Source organism: Erithacus rubecula, assembly GCF_903797595.1.
Source record: "Erithacus rubecula genome assembly, chromosome: 9".
Classification (NCBI taxonomy): domain Eukaryota; kingdom Metazoa; phylum Chordata; class Aves; order Passeriformes; family Muscicapidae; genus Erithacus; species Erithacus rubecula.
The window spans coordinates 16,694,963-16,715,743 of record NC_136660.1 but is presented as its reverse complement, the minus strand read 5'-3'; the positions used below and the strand labels follow the sequence as shown (position 1 = coordinate 16,715,743).

The window sequence follows — 20,781 nt, the reverse complement described above, 5'->3', positions numbered from 1 at the left end:
ACTGGTACACCAATGAAATACGCTCTGGCACAGGCTGCACACAGATCTGCTCCTCGTGGCTCAGCAAAGTAGAAGACATACTCTTGGAGGTGAAGTACACTGTGGGCTCTGCTCTTCTGTCACACAAGATGGGAATTTCACTCTTTTAATGATAGTGAAACAGTATTAATGGTCCTCACACTAGTCATGCTCAAAATCTTCCCATTAAAATGTCCTTTGTGAGATTTTTTTAGTCAAAAGGGAGTTTTCCTTAAGAACTGATGCTTCCTATCTCACATGGTGTTTCTAGTGTACACTTAAAGATGGAAGAGGAACTGGAGGGTCTGGTCTCCTCCAACCTGTGTTTTCTGCTCTTTCTCCAGATGGGTAGAGTATCCCCTTGTAAGGAAAGTACCAGTTCCTTCTCTGGTGCCAGTGCAGTATTAGCTCAGCTCTCTAAGGAGTTGCTCCCTGCAGAGAGCTATCACAATTGCTACAAAATTGCCCTCTGGGACCCAAGACAGAGTTAATTTATTTTCTCTACACAGAGGAAAGCTTCTAGCAGGCAATGGAAATGGCACACACATTGTATCTGAGGTGAAGCGCTGCCACTTGGAGGGCGCTCACCTCCACTCTGACTGCAAAATTACATTTTCAGTCATTTCAAAGACATAAAATGGTTTTACACACGCACAGCTTCCTCTGTCACTTCTTATCACGTGTCTGATCTGGAGTCAGTATAAGCAAAGGATTGCTCAGATAAATTGTCCCATATATTGACTTGGATGCTTCTATTAAGATGATGAGTGAAGGCTTCCATCAAGATCCAGGTCCCCATTGTTCTGGGTGCTGTACAGTGTTAGTACTACATTCTGTATCTCCACGCTATGAGACACCCACTGTCTCCAAAAGCTTACAGTCTAAGGAGACATTTGAATGGGGAGAGAGACTGAGGCGTGTGAGAGAGGAGTAATTTATCCATGATCAAAGGCTGACCTAGAATTAGAAGAGCCTATGTCCTGGGTGGGATCTGTTATCTCTTCTTAGCATAACCACTTACCAATGACTGACACCATCTGTAAACACTCATAATAAAAAGCATCCCAGAAACAAGACACGTGTAATTTCTTAGGACATTCCGTTCTTCCTCTGGTTACAATCCATAGGCAGGTAAGGGCTGTTCCAGCAGTTACATGCAAGGCTTCATATGCAGCAAAAACAGGTGGACCGTGGTTGTGAGAATGACTCCTGCCATATGCAATCATCTTTCAGCACACCCCGTGGTGCTAATAAAAAATGCCTCCACGGAGTGCACAGTGTGCATTATTAGCTGGAGTAAGAGCTGAGGCAGCATCGCCACCCTGGAGCCGGACAGGGAACTGCAGGCGCAATGTGTCTGAAGTACAGATTCCCCTTCGGTCACCCGATGGCGTGAAGTCTGAATTACGTTGCCATATTTCTGAAAACTGAGGAAAGGTTGGACTCTGTCTCCAAACAGGTACTGCAATCTGACAACACAAAGTCTGGGAGTTAGTTCGACTTTCACAGTGTTCACTTTGAAATGGGTAAGGAAAAAGCTACATAAAGTACATTATTACAAAAAATACCACCCTGTGATGGATAAATATGAACATTTGTATAAAGAAACTATATACATAGTTTCTTCTAATGTGGTGGTTGGCGTTTTTTGCTGTCTTCTCTCAGGGCAAGGAATGCTTTGTCCTCCACAAAGTAGCGCTCATTCCTACGTTCATGTTAATGTGAAACCAGTGCAAACTTTGCTGTTGGTTTTCATTCTGACACCAGATACAGGTCCCCATATAAATGCCAGTGTTTGGGAAGAGCTGATTTTATATAGGATCCTCTTGTACTCCTGAGGCACTGCCAACCCCGTGTACTGGAGTCTCAGTTCACAGCAACCTCTGGCTCGAAGCCAGGATGTTCTTGCATCTTCTGCTATAGGGTACTCTCCTTGTAAGTAGTGATTTGTTGTATGGGCACCCTCTGCTCCCTCTTCTTCTCACTATTAGCAGGCTATATTCTGCTTCTTTTTTAGCTCAGATGTACCATATGAGACAGCATTTGGCTGCCCGAGTCTGGGCAAGTCATTACTTATGTCATGCCTCAGTTACCAGCCTCTAGTCAAGAGATGACACTTCATAAGTATACTGAGAAGTTGAAGTAGCCCATGTCCTGGGATGCTGCAGTGATGGAGGTAAGAATGATATTGTAAAAGATTTATACAAAGTAGGCTTGACTGCTTTTGGTTGTGACAAATGAACATAACCAGCCAAAAGTTTGTCACCATGTATTGACTCCCCTCAGCAGCACCTGACAGCACAAAGCCCTCTTTCATACCTATGATTCAACAGTGGCACTCAAAAAAAGCTTATTATTTCTAGCTACAGTTCTCTTTCCTTCATTCTCAGCATCTCTGGTTTTTAGGACTCAGGGAAAATCTTGATTAGGACACAGACCATGCTCTTAAACTGTAACCAAAATAACTAGTTCATTTTAGATGGGAAAAGAAACATCTCATTCAGAGAGTGTTGTGCTTCATGAAAGCACCTCTTTGTGGTGGCCCACGAGTGGTGAAACCTTGTCCAGGCTAGCAGTATGAAAGTCAAGGGGTTGTTCCAAATAGGCAAACAAAAAGTGATGCTTTATTTTTTATGCCACTTTCTTGGGACACTTATAAAATGGGTTGTCCAACAACAGTCTGTCTGTAACATTTTCCCAACAACCATCATTAAAAGTGCTTAATGTTTAAGATTGTGACAGAGAGCCTGGTAGTGGCTCTGTCAGCAATGACATTTGCAAAGGATTGGTGATAGATTTTGTGGTGCCAGTTTATCCTGAACATTTTGGAGCTGTTTCTTCATCTTGGCTGCCTGATTCAGCCTCCAAGCTCATCATCATCATCACCATTTATTGGGACTGGCTGACTATTCTGACAAAAGAAATAGTCCTAGTCAATACAGATGACACTGGGGAACGCTGGAGCTGGAGCCAGATCCTGCACCCTGGGTTTTATGGGGAAATGATTCAGCTTTCCTTCCAGCTCAGTGGGAGCCACCACACCCCATGGACTGATCTGATGTTCACCACTAAAATGCAGCCACTCCCAAGGTGAAAAGTAGCAACAAGTATAGCAATGCAAGGCCAAGAAGAGTTCTTGGCCAAGGACAGAGCAAAATGGATCCAGTATTTTAATGTACCAACACTGAACGTGTGAGATCTCTCAGGCAAACAGCCAGGACCCGCACTCAGCAAGTTTTGGTCAACACAGAGAGGCCTTATATGCCTGCTCAGTCTCACTACCCCCATAATTTCTGGCAAGCTTTTTGACATTGGGTGTTCATTGGAAAGTCCGATTGCCTGGAGCCCAGCACAGTCATCCTTTTTTATGAGAGAACAGCATGTTCCCAGCTCTGCCATTTCCAGAGGAAACAAGCCCCAAGAGTACATTAAAGATTTGGACACAAATAGCTCTCATTGTGTATTATTTGCAAGCTGGTCTCATGATTTTACAGGTCTGACTCATTCTGGATAAATGCAGAAGGTTAGTTATGACAGTCAGCTGTAGGCAAAGAGGAAGGACCTCAGCAGACTTATCCCAGTGCAGTTTTCACTGCTGTTGTAGGGCAAAGAGCTGATTTGCTGGTCCCTGACCTTGGGGTTTGTCCCAGGACCTGTTAAGGGGCAGTGAGAAGGTGTGGACACAGATCTATGCATACTGCTGACAGCCTTACATCCACCTTCCTGCTGAGAGCTGGTGAGCATCTGCTTGTCCCTGAGCTAGGGCCAGGTGTTGGTAGGAGTCTCTGGCTGCCACAGTGGCTGGCTGTGGGAAGTGTGCTGCAGCACATGGGTGGTGGCTGCACCGTGGCCCTGCTGATCTGCAGCTGTGGGCACAGCCACCAGCAGCTCCACACCACTGCTGTGACACAACCAGTCAGAATCATCTTTGGACTTTACCTACACTGAGACCTCAAGACACTTGGTCTGGAGAAACAGGGAGGAGGAAAGGAGAATTTTTAAGTTTGGATCTTGTGCAGAGCCTGCTGTCAGTGCTGTCATGGCCATGTCTAGCACAGCAGCATTCCCTGCAGCCCTGCAATTCCACAGGAGTGCTGAGCTGCAGCCCAGCCGCAGGCCAGGCTGGGAGCACCATCTGCCGGCTTTGACACGGCAGGCTGGCTCGTCAGAGGGACAAATTACAGGGTAACCCAGAGCTGTGTGTGCTGCTGCATGCTCATTAGACCGCAGAGCAAACCAGAGATGAAAAATCACAGGGTTGGACAAATCCCTCAGCTAAACCTTCTCCTGTCAGCCTCACAAAAGGGACTCCTAACCAGTCAGTGTTCCTGCACTCGGGCTGAACAAACTCACTTGGGTGAAGGAGAGCCAGTTTTAAGTTAGTTGGAGTTATTTAGGGTTCTTGCAGAGCTTGTGAACAGTTTCAGCTAAAGAAGTTTGAAGCATGGCACTGGGCAGTCTTTTTTATGCCTCATTCTTACAGTTTGAAATGTAGTTTTGTTTACAAATATTCCCAAAATAATAATATTGGAGGGAGCACTGAGAGCCTGAAAGGGAAAGAAAATGTATGTCTCTGGTGCAACACTGGACCTGCTTTAGCAGCTCCCAAGTAGATTTTTCTGGGGCTCCTCAGGCCTGCTCCCTCAGGTCAAGTCACTTCCTATGATGTGTGATGGATGTGTCCCATCCCACAGTTCACTGCAGTGGACAAGGATCCCCTGAGCTGTCCCTGCATGATCCTTACAGAGAACCTACCAATGTGAGGATACTCTCAATATTGGTAAAGCACAAGCAGATCTCACAGGAGGCTGCTCTGTGTGCGTCACCCATGCAGAGAACAGCTTAGGGGAACAGTGCTAGGTTCAAAATGAAGTTCACAGCAAAGAGGTCATATCACTGTTGGCATCTTCTGGTGTGTCAATACTGTCTTTAATGGCACAATCTCAGACTGATAGAGCTAAACACAAAAAGAAACAGAGAGTCTTCTGGGCACACCAGAACCTTTCCTGCCTTTTCAGAGCCCAAATGATAAAAATTCCACGTTTGCTTCCATTGTGTCAGTTGATCTCATGAAAGCTATTGCATTTCCCCAGCCTTTATTTGACTTTGTTTCTGGGGCCACTTGACTGAAGAAGCAGAATAGCACATGGTATGTTCAGTACAGGACTGTGAGCAACATGTACACCTTCTTGGGGTGCTGGTGGATGTTTTGACAGACTTCAGGTGCTATTGAAGTCTTGAACTCTGTCTGTTGCCTAGATAAGATTAATTTCCTTTTATTTTGATCTCATACCTTTTACATATCTTTTAACAGAAGAAATGTCCAATTATTTCTTGACCTTTTAAATGGCCATTTTGTTTCAACAAATCTGTCCTTCAGCCATTTTGCATTGACACTAAGAAACTTTTGAGATATCTGTGAGCCAGACTTGGAATTATTACCCCCACTTCTTAACCTCTTTTTTCATATCCATCAGTTGCATTGGTACTGAGGTGGAAGGCAGCAGGAGTGTTAAAGGCCTTATTTTTCACTTTTTCTCTGACTTTTGTGACTACTTGTGCAAGTTCTTTTAGGATAGTTCACATTTTCTCTGTACTCTGAAAATTAAACTTAGACATATTATATTAAAAATTTGGTGATTTTCATTTTTTAAAATATCTATCTTATTTTCTTTTTAATAAACTGGAAGCAATTACTGCAGATGGTGGCAGGTTCTCTATCAGCTGTTGTCCTCAAGAGAGGACATTCTGGGAGATGAACAAATAGTCAAACATACGTTACAGTATTCAGTGCAAAGGTCAGATGAGATCTGTATTGGCCAGCGGGTCAAGTGGGGCAAGGTACCAGTTCTGGACATAAAATGTGTTTTCTTCTCTCTGCATCCATTTAGTAAATTTCCAGAGCTTTTGTCAATAACAATAACAAAATTTGAGCAATATTATAAAACAATATTGCATCCCATTTCTTTAGATAGTGCTCCATAGAATCTTTTAAATAGCCTTTGAGAACTGTAATTAAATACTTTGAAACACGTTTGGAACAGTTTTGTTTCAGACTTTGCCTCCAGCTTTTTTGGTTTGAAAAACATGCTCATTTCCAGTAAAGTTAGTATTGCATTTAAATGGAATTAGATGTTGGCAGAGGAGGCTGATATTTCCAAAGCTGCTGGTGCTTCTGTGAGCTTGGAGAAAGGCCTGGGTGCCTCTTGCAACAGTTAAAAAAAACCCAGTTAATTGCATCTGTTTATTTTGGATCCACCTACCATTATTTTTTTCCTACTTTTTTGTAATCTTCTTACTTAATTTGTCTCAGAGTAACAAAAACAGCTCATACCACCAAACCCAACTGTGTCCTTCCTTTCCAATTGGTCAAGAAATGTCTGAAGTGTTGCACAATTTGGTTTCAAAATGCTGTTGCTGCCGGACCTGAGAAATGTGAGAACTCCAGCTCAAGAATCCTGAAGCAGACAGCTGCAGACTTACAAGAAAAAACTGAAAATTCTTCCCCTTTCTACCATCAGAAATAGATGCCAAATGCAGGATGGTGGCATCTCCTGCTTCTCACCAGTGCTGTCCCAGTGGGAATGAGCCCCTTGGCAGACCCTCAGCTCCCCTGAGGCAGCATCAGCCTCTGCAGCTGCTCTCTACACCAACTCCAGGACAGCCTGGGAGGGGGAGCACAGCTACCTCTGCTATTTGAATTAGACCACCAAAATCATCGGACTGTGCTAAACATTGCAGCATAGAAAGTTTATTTCTATATAATTAATAATTAAAAATAGCATTCTTAAAAAATAATTTAAAATTAAATAAAGTGCTCATTTCCCTCCCTTTCAGTTTTTGTGGTTTTATCTTTTACTAGACAAATTCTCAAGCTTTTTCTCAGCATACATAACACCTTATTTTTTTAAATGCTTGGGGCTCCAGGACCTGGGGCTTTAATGAGTGCAAATACCATTGGTCTTGCTGTAATAGGACACAGCTGGGAGCACAGCTGCCCTGGGATAAATTGCTGCCACCTCCATTTTCTTCTCCTCTAGGTGCCTACAAGCTGCCCAGCCACCCTGGGGGTGAGGGGTGCCCTAGCTGGACAGGCAGCACTCTGGGCAAAGGTGGTGTTTTGCCAGCAGTGTCCTGCATGCTGTGCCTGGCTGGGGCTCCCTGGCTTGAACACAGTTTGGCTCAGTGTGGGATGGCCCAAATCCATCAGACAGCAAATCTCTGCTGGGCAGTTCTCCTTTCCTGAGGCTGTGCAACTCAGGAGGGACTTTCGTCCACCTCAAGCATCCCCAAGCAAAGTTCAGCCTCCTGCTAGCCCTGCCTGATGGCTCAGCCACAGGGTCTCAGTCCTCTTCAAATCCTGCCTGGGTCCAGCACTTCTGCTTGCTAGCTGTGCCCATGAAATGAGCTGAAATGAGTTTGACTGGTCTCAGCCCGTGTTTTGGCTGATCATGTCCACAGCACAAAATTCAATTGTGTAGTCTGGAGAAGATCTACCTATGGCTTTGGGATATGGTCATACAACTGGTCATGTTGACTTAGGGCCAGTGAGGGTATCTGTAGTGGTGCTGTGACAGTAACAGGGCAGTCCCATGTGGCCAGCTGCCACAGACTGGATGCACTTCTAAGTAGCTCCAGCTGTTGGCCTGGGATAAGCCCTCAGTGAGAGACTGCTAACCCATCCATACCAAGGATTCCCTCCCATAGACTTTATAGGAAATACCAAAAGTAAAAAATTAAGGGTGAATAGGAAAGCTTAGTCAGAGGCCTTTCTCCTGGGATAAGGATGCCTGATGCAAACAGGAGGTGGGAAGAAAGAGCAGGTCACCATGATGAAGGAGAAGCAGATGGAACTGGCCCTGGTCTTCTTTAGACTTCTGGGGGAGACTGAGGCAGAGACAATGATCACATATCTGTGACCCAAGCAGCAGATGCAGATAGCCTGAACCCAATCCCCCCCACCCCAGAGCACCCAGTGCACCCCAGCTCAGCAGTATCTCCAAGGCAGGAGGAGAGGGCACTTCAAAAGCAGCCCTTCCAGTTGCCTTTCCTGGGAATGAAGAGCCAGGGCAGTGCTGGTGGAGATTGAATCTAGTGATTACTTTAAGGGATTTGCTGTCTCTTTCTTTATCCCTCTCTCTTTTTTTTTTCCTTTCTTTTTTTTTCTTTTCCCCCCCTTTTCCCTCCCTCTTATCCCTTTCGTGGTGCATTTGTCTTCGAGGAACCTGGGGTGTTCTTTTCATCAGTTCAATCTCTCTCTGGCACTTGAATCCTGATTGGCTGAAGGACTTAGAGAAAAAAAAAATCTTTAATTAAGTAGATAATCTCTTCTTAGGAAGTTCTGCGGCTCCATTTCACCAGCCCCCTTCAGCTCTTACTTTAGGATTGGTTATCCTTTGCAGAAGGTGGGATTCGGAGGCATCCGCTTCTTCATCACACCAGGACTGCCGGCTGGAAAATAACTCCATCCCTTCCCTAAATTAGTTGTGCTGCTTTTCTTTTTATTTTTTTTTCCTTCCCTTTTCTCTGGTGGTGGTGGTGGTACCCAAGTTTGGTTGTTTTTTTTTTTTTTTTTTTTTTTAGGATCTTCTTTATCCCTCTTTATTTGGATTTTATATTTCACATGGACCCTTATCTGGGCATCTTCTTCCTCACTCCATTCTTCCAGTCCTGCTATGCTTGGTGAGTATCTAGAGCATCTCAGTCTGTGTCACAGGCAGGTGTTCTTCCCAGATACCCTAAGGAAATTCCTCTTCACCTTCCTAAATGTCTCCTCTTTCTCACTTAGCTCAGTTCTGTCTTTAATGGAATCAGATATTTAACCAAGTCCCTACACACTCATTGGCAGAGAGGTTAGATCTATGAAAGTCCCCCTTTTTCCCCGGGCCTCCCAAAAATAACTAGGGGCCACATTGTAAGCCGGGGTAAAATAGAGGAGAGTGGATGCTGAGACCCAGCCTCTGACTTTCAAGTGGGAAGATACCCCAATGGAAGAGCCAAAGACTTCTGTTTTTCTAAAGGATCCCTGTCAGCTTGTCTCTTATCTTAATTAAATCAAGTGGGGCTTCTCTCCTGCTCCCCAAAGAGGACAGTCCGTGATTAAGAGCTCAGAGCCCGCAGGGGTGAGTTGGATCCACAGGAGTGTCACTGTGGATGAGCAGCCTGAGAGCCAAGCTCCTTGGCACACACAGGCTCAGAATTACACATCTGAAATTGTTGTATTAGGATTTCCTGGGGAGAAAGTGATTGCTACAGCTTGGTTTCCAACCACCTGAGTCCCATCAGACCAGTTCTGCTGAGCACAAATCTGTGGCCATCTCCTGAGGACCTCTTGCTCTGTTCTGAGGGCGGTGTTAGATTTATTTCCTGAAAAGTTCTTTAAGGGTGAACAGAAAGAGATTATATTTGCTTCAAAACTTTTATCATTCCTTGTGATATGGGATATATCAGTCCCATTCCCAAAGGGAAATGCTCTCTGCAGGTATTTTTCCTATGTGATTTTTGCTAAGTATCCAAACGTTTTTCTCTGTTGCTGTGATGCTCTGGGGAATCTGCTCAGCAGGTTACAGACTTATCTCTAACGGCAAGGAAAATCTTTTACCATTCAATTACTAAAATCCCCTGCCTTCCCCATAGCAGATCTCCAGGCTTATTACCATGGATGGAGACATCAAAATTACAAAAAGAGAAACTGAAGAGTAAATGGGAACTCCTTCGTGTTAGTCTGGAAGTGAAATTTACGTTCTTTTAGAGATTTTCTACTCCCTTCATTAAAAGAACAAGCAACAATTTGTATATGTCTAAATACTGTAAAGCAGCAAACTCAAGTTAAACCTCCCTTCTGGAACAAGGGGAATATGTATGTTCTACAGAAAGGCTAGGCAAGAGCTCGTGCTGATTTCATTGTTATTTTTCTGCTCTTCCTGTGTACGTATCTTGCTTTCCTCAATAAAAACAGGTTTAAAATATGTTAAAAGAAAACAACCCCCATCAATTTAAATAAATAGTTCAAAGGAGAGAAAAGGAGAGAAATTTCAATGCACAAAGTAGAGCTAAACAAGGTAATCCAAGACATTTTCAATCCAAAGCTGGATGTTTAAATTCTCTGTCTCTCAGCAGTTTTTATCTAGGAGGAAAGTTTATAGATCAAGACAACCTCACTTCTCTCTGCATGTTGCTCATAGGTCATGATTTCCACAGAGAAGGGAAAATTGCAACCTTTATTTCAAATTATCATTTTGCAGACACTCTCCCTTAACTCTTGAGGAGAGAAAAGACAAATTTGTGGGAATCATAGAATAATTCTGCTTGAAATTTGTGCTGATTTTCTCTATATAATCAAATGGCTTAAAACACAACATGTTATTTTTTCCCTGTGATTTAATCACAAGAATTGGGAGTGGGAGCATTGTGGGGGAGCAATATAGAACAACAACAAAAAATGTTTTTATATATATCTGTGGTCACTTCTCTTCTTTGAGTGTGGATTAGATTTTACAATTTAACGGACCACTCAACCAGTGTATTATTTCTAGGTGATTAAAATGTCAGGGTTGCATTTAGGAATAAAATCTTCAAAATACATATAACAAAATAGAGGAAAATGAAGAAAAAAGAAGTAAAGTTCCAAATGTTACTGAGTTGCTGCTCAGTTCTCCTCTCCGGCAGGAATAATATAAAGATCTCTAACCCAGTAGTTTGCTTCTAAATGTATGTTTTACACTTCAGCTGTGCAACTGCCCTTGGTTTCCAGCCTCCCTGATTTTCTAATAACTTCGGGGAGCTCATATTGAGAACAAAACTCAGATCCAAAAGGAAATTCTATCCATTTTCTCTAGTTACAATAATGACAGAGAAGATGTAAACCCAGCTTTATCATTTTCTAAAGAGCAGAACCAGCAGCACAGTAGCCTGAGTGAGTGGTAAGGCATCAGACAAATATCGTAATGAGAGATTAGATTAGGCTCTTAGGGCATATTAAATTGAGGAGTGTGCTGCTAAACTGAGGAGTGTGATGTTATTGGTTAAAGCTGTAACTGAGACAGTATTATCAGAGGCTTATTAGTATTTTACATGAGTAAAATATAATGGGACAGATGCTTGGCAGTGTTCCTTGCTTTCAGATTAATAAATAAATAAAACTATGATAGAAAACTCCAGCTGAAGATATTCACTACCTTTGAGATAATTTTCTAATATTGGATCCAACGAAAATCTCTTGCCCTAGACTTGCTTTTTACCTGGAGACATAGAGTTGTGTTGAGGGAAGCAGCGTGCCCTGGCCAGGACCCTGCACAGCCTGGGGAGGGGGCAGAGAAACTTGGGAGTCTCCCCTCTACCTGCTTAGCTGTGAGCCTGCTCTGCTTCAGTCCCTGTAATGCTGTCCTGGAGTTTGAACATGGAAGGAAAGGGGTTTACACAGCTAGAAACCCCCTCAGCTTTCCCAGAGAAGAGAAATTAATTCAAATGTCTCTTTCCATGTGTGTGATACAAAAAATCACCAAGGTCATAGAAATTGGGCTGGTTAACACCAGCTATGAATGCAACTAGTTAGTAATACTTAGTTAGTTTAGTATTACATTCTGCTTTCCTTAACAATGGAATGAAAATTTAGTCGAAATACATAATTTCTTTTTAAAAATAATACTACAGAGAAAATAATGAAGAGAGATTTTGGTAGTGATTCCTATTTGCAGCACAGAGACGATTCTAGAGACACTGTCACTATTGTACTACATCTGTGTAAGTAGTGACTTAATTTCTCTCTTACTGGAGACTATATACAGAATGGAGATTCATTTTTTGTAGCTAAATTATAAGAGCAAAAACAAAGCACACAGATTCCGTCTCCATTATCTTTCCTTCCTCCTCAACACAAGTAAGAAAAATTTCAGCCAGCCTCCAGCCATGTCCCATCTCCCCTTCTCCTGAACCCACCTGAAGTTACAAGAGTTAAATGTTGGGGTGTCAAGTACACCAAACGCTTGAAACTTTGAGAATCCTTTACTTGTCTGAGCTCTATGAACCCAGCCAGCAGCATGCCTGCCTGCTGATCTGAGAGCTCAAGGAAAATGCCTTCTGTGTCTCTCTAACTTTATAAACTGTTTAGAATATCCTGCTGGGAAATTGCTACTGTATCATTTGCTCAGCTGCAGAAGGAGAATTGGCATATTGTGAACTTGGCCTTTTTGTGAACCTTGAAGCTTATCCTGGAAGGAACAGATCCTCTGTTTCAATGCAGTCATGTCAATTGACTCCTGCTAACAGGCTGGTTTGCTGTAAACTCTGATGTTGTGGATTACTGTCGTCCTCCTAAAGCCGTCCTTGCAACTTCTCGTTCCTAATCCAAGGGTTTGAGGCAAATCCCCCCTACACACTGTGAATTTGGGTTTTCCTACCCACATGGGAAGCAGTGCAGATGGGATATATCTCTTGTTTTGGTGACAAAAGCAAGATAAGAGAGGACTTGCAATTTTCTAGCTCTTGCCTATGCAGGAGCATTCTACCAGAGTTTTCTCACAGCTGCTACCAGGGGCTCAGATTCACACTGACACTATCCTGAGTGTGGTCCCCATAGCAAAGCACTTAAGGTCAAGGCAATGGACAGAAGGGAAACCAGATGGAAAAATGACTTGTTCATGCAGCTACCCAGTTGCGTTAGGACGGGGACCCATGGAGCTTACACAGTCTGATTAGCCCCAGGTTCATGGCCCTGTGTGATTCAGGTCACCCGATGCTCTAATCACTCGGCTACAGATGCTGTCTCTACAAGTCCCAGGAAATATTTAATTAGCTGTACAATGCAGAAGCAGCTTCCAAAGGAAAATTCCTCTGAAAAACAACTATCAACTTCGTGCTAAAGTATCCACAGGGGCTGGAGCACAGCCGGGTCTGAATCCAAAGCCTGGAACAAAGGGAAAGAATCTCCTGTTCTCGCAGTGCCCTGGCACAGCCCACTCCTGTTTTGACCCAGGGGAATCTTTCCCAAAGCAAGCTTCATCAATATAAACACATTTTCACCAAAAAACCCACAAAAACCAAAACAAAACAAAAGAAAGACAGACTTGCCAGAATGAAATGTTGCAAACTCATTCTCCTAGCTCTTTCTAAATTGTAACAGCAAAGATCAAGTTTCTTGTGATTTTGACCAAGCTAAAGTAACGAGACCTCCTTTTGTGGTGTACTTTGGAAAGCATCTCTGTGGGTGCAGTTCCATTGGAGGTGAAATGGGCTCCCTATCTGCACAAGTGGTTTTCTAGGGCAGGACAGCATCCTCTTTCAATCTCTCACGTCTGATGTCTGGGCACCCTGTCTGTCCCTGTGTCGATGGCAGGGCTGCACTTTGACCCTCAGCTTTGGACAGCACTGCTGCTTCTGCCTGTGCTTGAGCCCACCCTGGGATGCCCCCACAGTGTCTGTGCTGGATTTGTAACACAAAAAGACAGTATCTTTCTCTCCCTTATAAGGGAATATTTGTGGCTCATTTGAAGCAGAACATAATCTCGACAAGAAGCTGAAGAGCCAAGTTTCTCTCAGTGGATGGTCTGTCATTTTCCCAATCACTCACTGCAAGGTCTCAATCTGCTCATTCCACCTCTCTGGCCTCAGTGTCCTCCCTGGGTGGCAAAAGCACTCACCCATTTCTCTGAAGTGCTGGGTTCCAGCATAGAAAATGCTCCACAGACTCACCAGAAATGAGTGTTATTTTACAAACCTGGAGAGAGTGGAATTAGGTATTTTTAAGAGACTCTCTTTTCTTACGTGATTTCTGACTTGGGATATTTGGAGTTGGCTCTCGAGTTTTCCAGTGTCAGTCCTTTCTGCCATGATGCAGCTAAGCAGGATTTGCCCAGCCATTCTCCAGATTCTGCAGGTGGTCACTGCACCATATGGAGTTCTAATGCTGACTGACCATTTGCACAGAAACATTCTTTCTTACTGGAGAAAAACTCAGACCAGAGAGTATCAGGTCTGCAAGGCCACAGGGATAGTACTGGAAACAAGCCACACTATCTGACCCTTGGAGATGATTCCTCCACACCTTCAGTGGGAACACCAGAAAGCTTAATTTTGTCTAGGACCTCCCACCTACCCCAAACCCCCAGGGTCCCCTGCAGTGTCCAGGAGGATGGGAAGGACACGTATATTTGTGCTCAGCCATCACCATAACCCGACCAAGAGGTGAGTGTGGGCAGTCAGACATGACACCAGAGGAAAAGAAGGGACTGTGATGTGGAGAGTTGCATCTGGATATAGGAGCAGCGGTGTGATGCCCTCCTTTCCTCAGCATGGTCCCTGGGGGAAATGCTACCCTTAGTCAAGTGAGATAAAAAGCAAGGCTAGGGAAACAGGAAAGCTAAATTGGTGGATTGGGTACAAAGGGTAGCCGAGCAGGGGAAAGCAAAAGGAGGGAGCAGTGAAGGAACTGCAGCCCTGACAGCCTGACTGAGGGAGAAGAGAGGGGGGAAGGCAATGGCACTGTCCTGTCCCTTAGGGAGCAGCAAGGGGACACGGGGGAGAGACCAGAGGTGCCTGCAGCCAGGAGACAGGCAGACTGTGGGGGAGTGAGAGGAGAGCCCTGGGATGCCTGGCATTCCCCAGGCCCCTCCGCCATCACCCCCTCCCTGCTGACACTGTCTCTATCTTCCAGGTCAGTGAATAATTTCCTGATGACGGGCCCCAAGGTAAGAGAAATCTCTTTGATCTCTGTCCCTGATTCCACTAAACCCAGGGAGGGAAGGGGAGAGAGAGAGAGGGGCTCCTCCTTCCCAATCCTCTCCACTCAGCCTTGGCCAGAGCTCCCCTCACCCCCAGGTTTCCAGCAATAAGCCGGAGAAAGGCCAGGAAAGATTTGCTGTGAGCTGCAACTTGTGAGCTCCTTGGGCTACTTGAGCCATGAGCAATGCTGACCTGGGGTTCTTTTTAGCTGGTTGGGGCCAGATTCTGAAGATTTGTCTACTGACACCAGCCAAGGCTCTCACCTGACATCTATTGCTCCCTGAGGATCAGGTTGGCATCAGGGTCCACACTGACCCAGCCAGAGAGTATTTTCCGTAGGCCCTGTACAACATACTTCCTCAAGGAGCACAACTAGAATTGCCAGGGCTTTGTTCTGTATTTCTTGACCCCTCACATCCTTGTGCTCCTCTTTCAGAGGCTTTTTTTCTTAGCCAGGACCAGGTGTAAAATTTACCCGATTTGTTCTGGCTATTCCCAGGAACACCTCCAGGACCATCTAGCTCCCAATACACTGGTGGAGCAACCTTGCCCCAAAGCACTAGCTCTTCCCCGTGGGCTGTGGTGAAGAAGAAGGCAGGCTGAGGCTTGTGCTAGCCTGGAGCTCCCTGATGTGAGCAGAAAGCTCTATCTCCTCTCATGGTGGAGAGATAAGGGGCTCCCCACAGCAGAGGCTGGCTGGCACATTTCCTAATGTGGCTAAAAGCCAGGAGCTCAGCTTTCTCCCCTAGGAGTCTCAGGTTGTGACCCAGCACAGCAGAAATGGTTTTGCTGCTGCTGATGTTGAGCTTCCCAGGGAAGCCAAGCCAGAGAGACCTTCTGAGCTCTGTAAGATGGCACGCAGGTTACTTTCAGCTGACAATACACACGGTGCCCGTGCTGACCCCGCTCTGCTCCTAGGCGTATCTCATCTACTCCAGCAGTGTGGCGGCTGGGGCGCAGAGCGGCATCGAGGAGTGCAAGTTCCAGTTCGCCTGGGACCGCTGGAACTGCCCCGAGAGGGCGCTGCAGCTCTCCAGCCACGGCGGGCTGCGCAGTGGTAAGGAAAGCATTGGATTCCACTACTGGGACCCCCTTGCTACAGGTTAGAGCCCATGGCCCCCGCCTCTCTTCCCAAGTGCCTCCTTTTCTTCCCTATTCCCACCTGGGAAGTGTCTCTCCAAGGAATGCCCCAGAGGGATCTCTCCAGGACACCCCTCCACCCATCAGCTCCCAGATACTTTGGGATCTGGCTCCAAGGGCTCCTTGCAATGCCAGCCTTACCCATGGACCTGCTGAACCCCCGCTGACGCAGAACCAACCCTCACATAACTGCCTCCCACAAGGATGCAACCCCCTGACCTGCACATGGCCTGCGGGACACACCATGCCTAGATGGTATCCTGGGGTATCCCAGGGAGGCTGAGAACCAGCACAGGCAAGCAGAGGTGATCAGGCTAAAGGGAGCAGGAAAGAGTTCATCAATGGCAGTGCTCTGGCCAAGAAGCATGACAAAAGTCTTCCTACATCTTCCAGATGTCAGAATCACCCTAGGTGAAAATCCATCATCCCTGACCTGGGCCACCCTAGGGCATGGGGATGTGGTCATTGTCACTATTCCTATTCCTTACCTATTTGCAGATTCCAGGAAACATTTCAGGGCATATCTGGCCCTCTAGACCTATGTTTGATGCTGGGCTGGGCTCATACCTGCTCTGTAAAAGCAGGAGGTGGGGGTGGAGGAGAGCCTCAGGCCTCTGGCGGGACTGGCAGCAGACAAGAGACCAGAGCCCCAGGCAGAGATGGACAAAGGTGTCTAAGCGAGGCCTTGAGGAGACAATTGCCGTACAAGGCCCACTCTGAGACCAGAAGCAGGTCCCTGAATCATTCTTGTCATGGTTATCTGCTCAGATCCACACCTTGCTTGTATTAAATGAAAGCCAAAGGCTCAGTGAAGCCAGCTGATGATCCCCAGACTGATCCTGGTGGGTAGGTATGGTCACTGCTCAGAACCCTTTTAGCAGAAGGCAAGGCTTGAGGGGACTGTGGGGCAGGAGTTCTTTAATACCTGGAGAGGACCCCTTCCTGTTGGGGTGTGGTTAGTGAGAAGTGGGGGACACTGGCTGCCCGTACTGTATCAGTGCTGTTGAGCTCCCACAAGGACAGCCAGGTGCTATCTCGTCCACAACCTTTCAAATGAGTCATGAGTCAGTCTGGATCATATTTGGGAGCTTCTGTTCTGTCTTCATGCAGTTCAAACTAAGCTAGTCTGACATGGAGAGCCTCTTCTCCACCCCACAAAGTCTTCCCTACTGCAGATGTCCTGTGCAGTCTCCTGCATGGTAGGAACAATTTCTAGCACTGCCCTTGCCATGAAATCTTTTGCACATCTGCTCTCTTTGTATTCCCCCTTGACAGCAAAACCGAGAAACAGCCTTTGTCCATGCCATCAGCTCTGCGGGCGTCATGTACACGCTGACCCGGAACTGCAGCCTGGGCGACTTTGACAACTGTGGCTGCGACGACTCCCGCAATGGACAGCTGGGTAAGGAGAGATGAGCTGCTGCCCCTCGTCCCAGGTGGCAGGAGAAGCTCTTCTCTCCTCCACTGAGACCTGCAGAAACACCTCCCAGAGCCAGGAATAATGCTCAGAGCAGAGTTTTCTCTAGTTCAAGCCACAGTAACTCTGTGGAAGCTAATGGAGCCTCCTCTGGTTTACACCAGCCAAGCTCTCAACACTTCCCATTACTTTCTAAATGAGCAGGAAAGTAGAAGGGGTAGCAGTCTCCCTGGTTCAAACCAAGAACTCTAAGATGCTGGAGAGAATGACAGTATCTTACAGGCAGAGGAGAAGATCTGTTGCCATGCACCTAAATGATCTTGGTATAGCAGCACAAGTCAAGGACCTCAGGGTTCCCAGGGTCTGCAGGAGCAGGTTGGCCCCACAGCAGAATGACCATGAGGAAGAGCAGGGTGGCATTCTTAAACCTCTCTAGCCGTTGTCAGCATGGCAGGCACACAAGAGCACAACCACGACAATCAGTGTGGCAGCACACAGCCATCACACCCTCCAAATGACAGTGGTATCCAGCACTCAGCCACCAAGCACTCCTGGTGAGGAAGTCCAGGCTGCACCACTGCAGCTCTCCACTCAGCTTTCTGAGAAAACACTGACATTTAGGGGTTTTGTTTTGAATAGCAAGAGGTCAAATTTCAAATGATCAAAATCTTTTAAAAGCCATGCCCTGCCCAGCCACATCAGGCAGTCAGTATGTGTCACTTTATGACAAACTCCTCTGGAGTGTCCAGTATTTAATAATTTACTTTACTGGCTGATAGCTTTGAAAGCAGCTACTGCTGCCTAGGTGTCTTAAGTTTGGGAATGCCGGTCTCTAGCAGAGCAAGACTTTTGGGCAACAACACATCAAATTCAATCTTCTCTGGAAAACCTAGTTAGTCATGCCACATTTCCTTTCCCCCAAATATATCTGGTTTTAATAAAAAAAAAAAACTTTCCATTGTGGACTTAAAATCTTGTAAGGCACAGGAAACTTTTGGGCTTGACGAAAACACCATGATTCAATTCAGCCATTGAACTGAATCCAAGCTGGTGAAAGGTTTTCCTACTTCCTTCAGTCCCAGTTCTTGATTTGGACTGCATCATCCACTGCAATTACCCACCTCCCATGAAACACTCCTGTCTTTCCCTGGGAGAGGGGATCATGATGCCCTGGGGAAGTCCAGATGAGGGCCAGGCCTTTCCAGAGAGGCACAAGGCCATTAAACACAACTCCCAAGAGGTACCAATGTGGCATGTAAGGGTCAGAATGTTCCAGATTTCAAACCTTCATTAATAATTTGGTATCTTTCTCTAGGAGGAAAAAAACCTGCATGATGTTTTCCTAGTCCCACTCAGCTCCCACTAAGTTAGGAAAAGTACCTTCTATATATTTTCGTGTAATTTCACAGTTCTCTACTGACTCCCTTGTTTTTGATGGCAAGGAGAAAATCAGATCCTTCTAAGATGCCAAATCTCATCTCAGAATTCTGGGTATGCCAAAACCAGGGCCTCCTTGATGCACATGTGCCAGGATTGGGCTGTTCCAGACAGAGGGGAATCTGTTGCCCCTGACCAGGATGCCTCCACCAGTTTGTTAATCCAAGTTAGCAAGATACTGTCCCTGCAAGTCACACTGAACCAGCTGAAGTCAGGGTTGAGAGGTGATTAGAGACCCAAAGGCTTATCTGCATGTCTGCTAATGCATGATAACTGACAGCTTCTAAATCCTGCTCTATAGAAAGTCTGGAAAGCCCTGTATTTATTGTACAGGATATACCCCTTGGCTGCCTGCCTGAGCCACTTATTATCCAGACCTCAGGAGAAATGTCACAAACGCAACAGGAGGGAATCAGGGAGTACTGTGTGGTGAAAGGCTGGATTTGCCCCACAGCCTCCACTCCCTCCCATCACTTCTGAAACCTCTTCTGGTTCTTTGACAGCAGACATCTCATCTCCTTTCTTAGGGGGACAAGGCTGGCTGTGGGGAGGCTGCAGTGATAACGTGGGCTTTGGGGAAGCTATTTCCAAGCAGTTTGTGGATGCCCTGGAGACTGGACAAGATGCCAGAGCTGCTATGAACCTGCATAACAACGAGGCAGGTAGAAAGGTGAGCTCCTTTCTCCCTCCAGAGCTGACAGTGCATACCAAATTGTTTCTGAGCATTCACTGTGTAGAGTCACAATTTGATGTGGCTAAAAACACATGTCCAAAAGAAACAACTTCTTGGGGGTGATGGCAGCAGTACAATGGTGTTCGCTCTAAGGTAGAAAAGCTTCTCTGTTGCAATGTTAATGACTTTCTGCAGTCCTCCTTCTCCCAGTTCAAGGAGGGGAGCACTGTAGAAAAGCAAATCTGTGAGCTTCACGACTACAGTGCAGGGAGAATTGATGCCAACTTCCTCCACAGGCCGGGAGCCATGTTTCTGCATGCATTGCAGTACAGAAACAGCCCCTCCAAGCTTTTTGTTTGGTTTTTTTTTTTAACCCCTCTCTCTGCTCACCCTGTAGGCAGTGAAAGGGACCATGAAGAGGACTTGCAAATGCCACGGTGTGTCAGGGAGCTGCACCACCCAGACCTGCTGGCTGCAGTTACCCGAGTTTCGGGAGGTAGGCACTTACCTCAAGGAGAGGTACCACAAAGCCCTGAAGGTGGACTTGCTGCAGGGAGCAGGGAACAGCGCTGCCAGCCGGGGTGCCATTGCTGAGACCTTCAGCTCCATCTCCAAGAAGGAACTGGTCCATTTGGAAGACTCTCCTGACTACTGCCTGGAGAACAAGACCCTGGGGCTGCTGGGCACGGAGGGCAGGGAGTGCCTGAAGAGGGGCAAGGCGCTCAGCAAGTGGGAGAAGCGGAGCTGCCGGCGGCTGTGCGGGGACTGCGGGCTGGCGGTGGAGGAGAGGCGAGCCGAGATGGTGTCCAGCTGCAACTGCAAGTTCCACTGGTGCTGCGCCGTGCGCTGCGAGCAGTGCCGCAAGCGGGTCACCAAGTACTTCTGTGTGCGCAAGGACAAGCGCGAGCGGAGCGGAGGCGGCAGAGCCAGTCGCAAGCTCAAGAGAAAGCTCTAACTTGCTTCTGCTCCTCCACAGTGCTGTCTGCCCCTCTCCCCTCCTGTCCTTCCCATCAGCTCCTGGCACCACTCCTGTTTGGCATAGTTTTGTCTCATTCCCACTGCTGCCTTGCTGGGGCTTGGGCAAGGCAAAAGAGCCTCGTATCAGCACTCAGGCCTTGCCCGTAGAGGGCATTAGGGTAGTGGGTAATGTCTTCTGGGGACCCTTTCAAATGTTGACAAAGCAAGGTGAGATTCGATCCCTTAACTAAGTGTCACTCTATCCAGTGACTGTAGCATTATCTCTGAAAACACAGGTCTTGGTGGCTCCTGTGGTTTTGAGCTTGTGCTCAAATCAAGCACCTGCTCTGGGCTTTTGAGTAAGTGAGATAAAAAGTACAAGGAAACTGAGATGGCACCAACAATCGAGCAATTCAGATCA

The 20,781-nt window shown here is 46.3% G+C and overlaps 1 protein-coding gene across 1 annotated transcript; it reads left to right on the top strand.

The window, feature by feature from the left end:
• Nucleotides 1-14,687: 14,687 nt before the first annotated feature.
• WNT8B (Wnt family member 8B) lies at nucleotides 14,688-20,463 on the top strand (the record flags this gene model as incomplete). The annotated part of the gene is given in 6 exon segments (XM_079312411.1): nucleotides 14,688-14,702; nucleotides 15,655-15,793; nucleotides 17,152-17,153; nucleotides 17,155-17,278; nucleotides 19,234-19,400; nucleotides 19,801-20,463. Coding segments are annotated over 6 exon segments (1,005 nt in total). The 3' UTR covers nucleotides 20,359-20,463.
• Nucleotides 20,464-20,781: the final 318 nt, after the last annotated feature.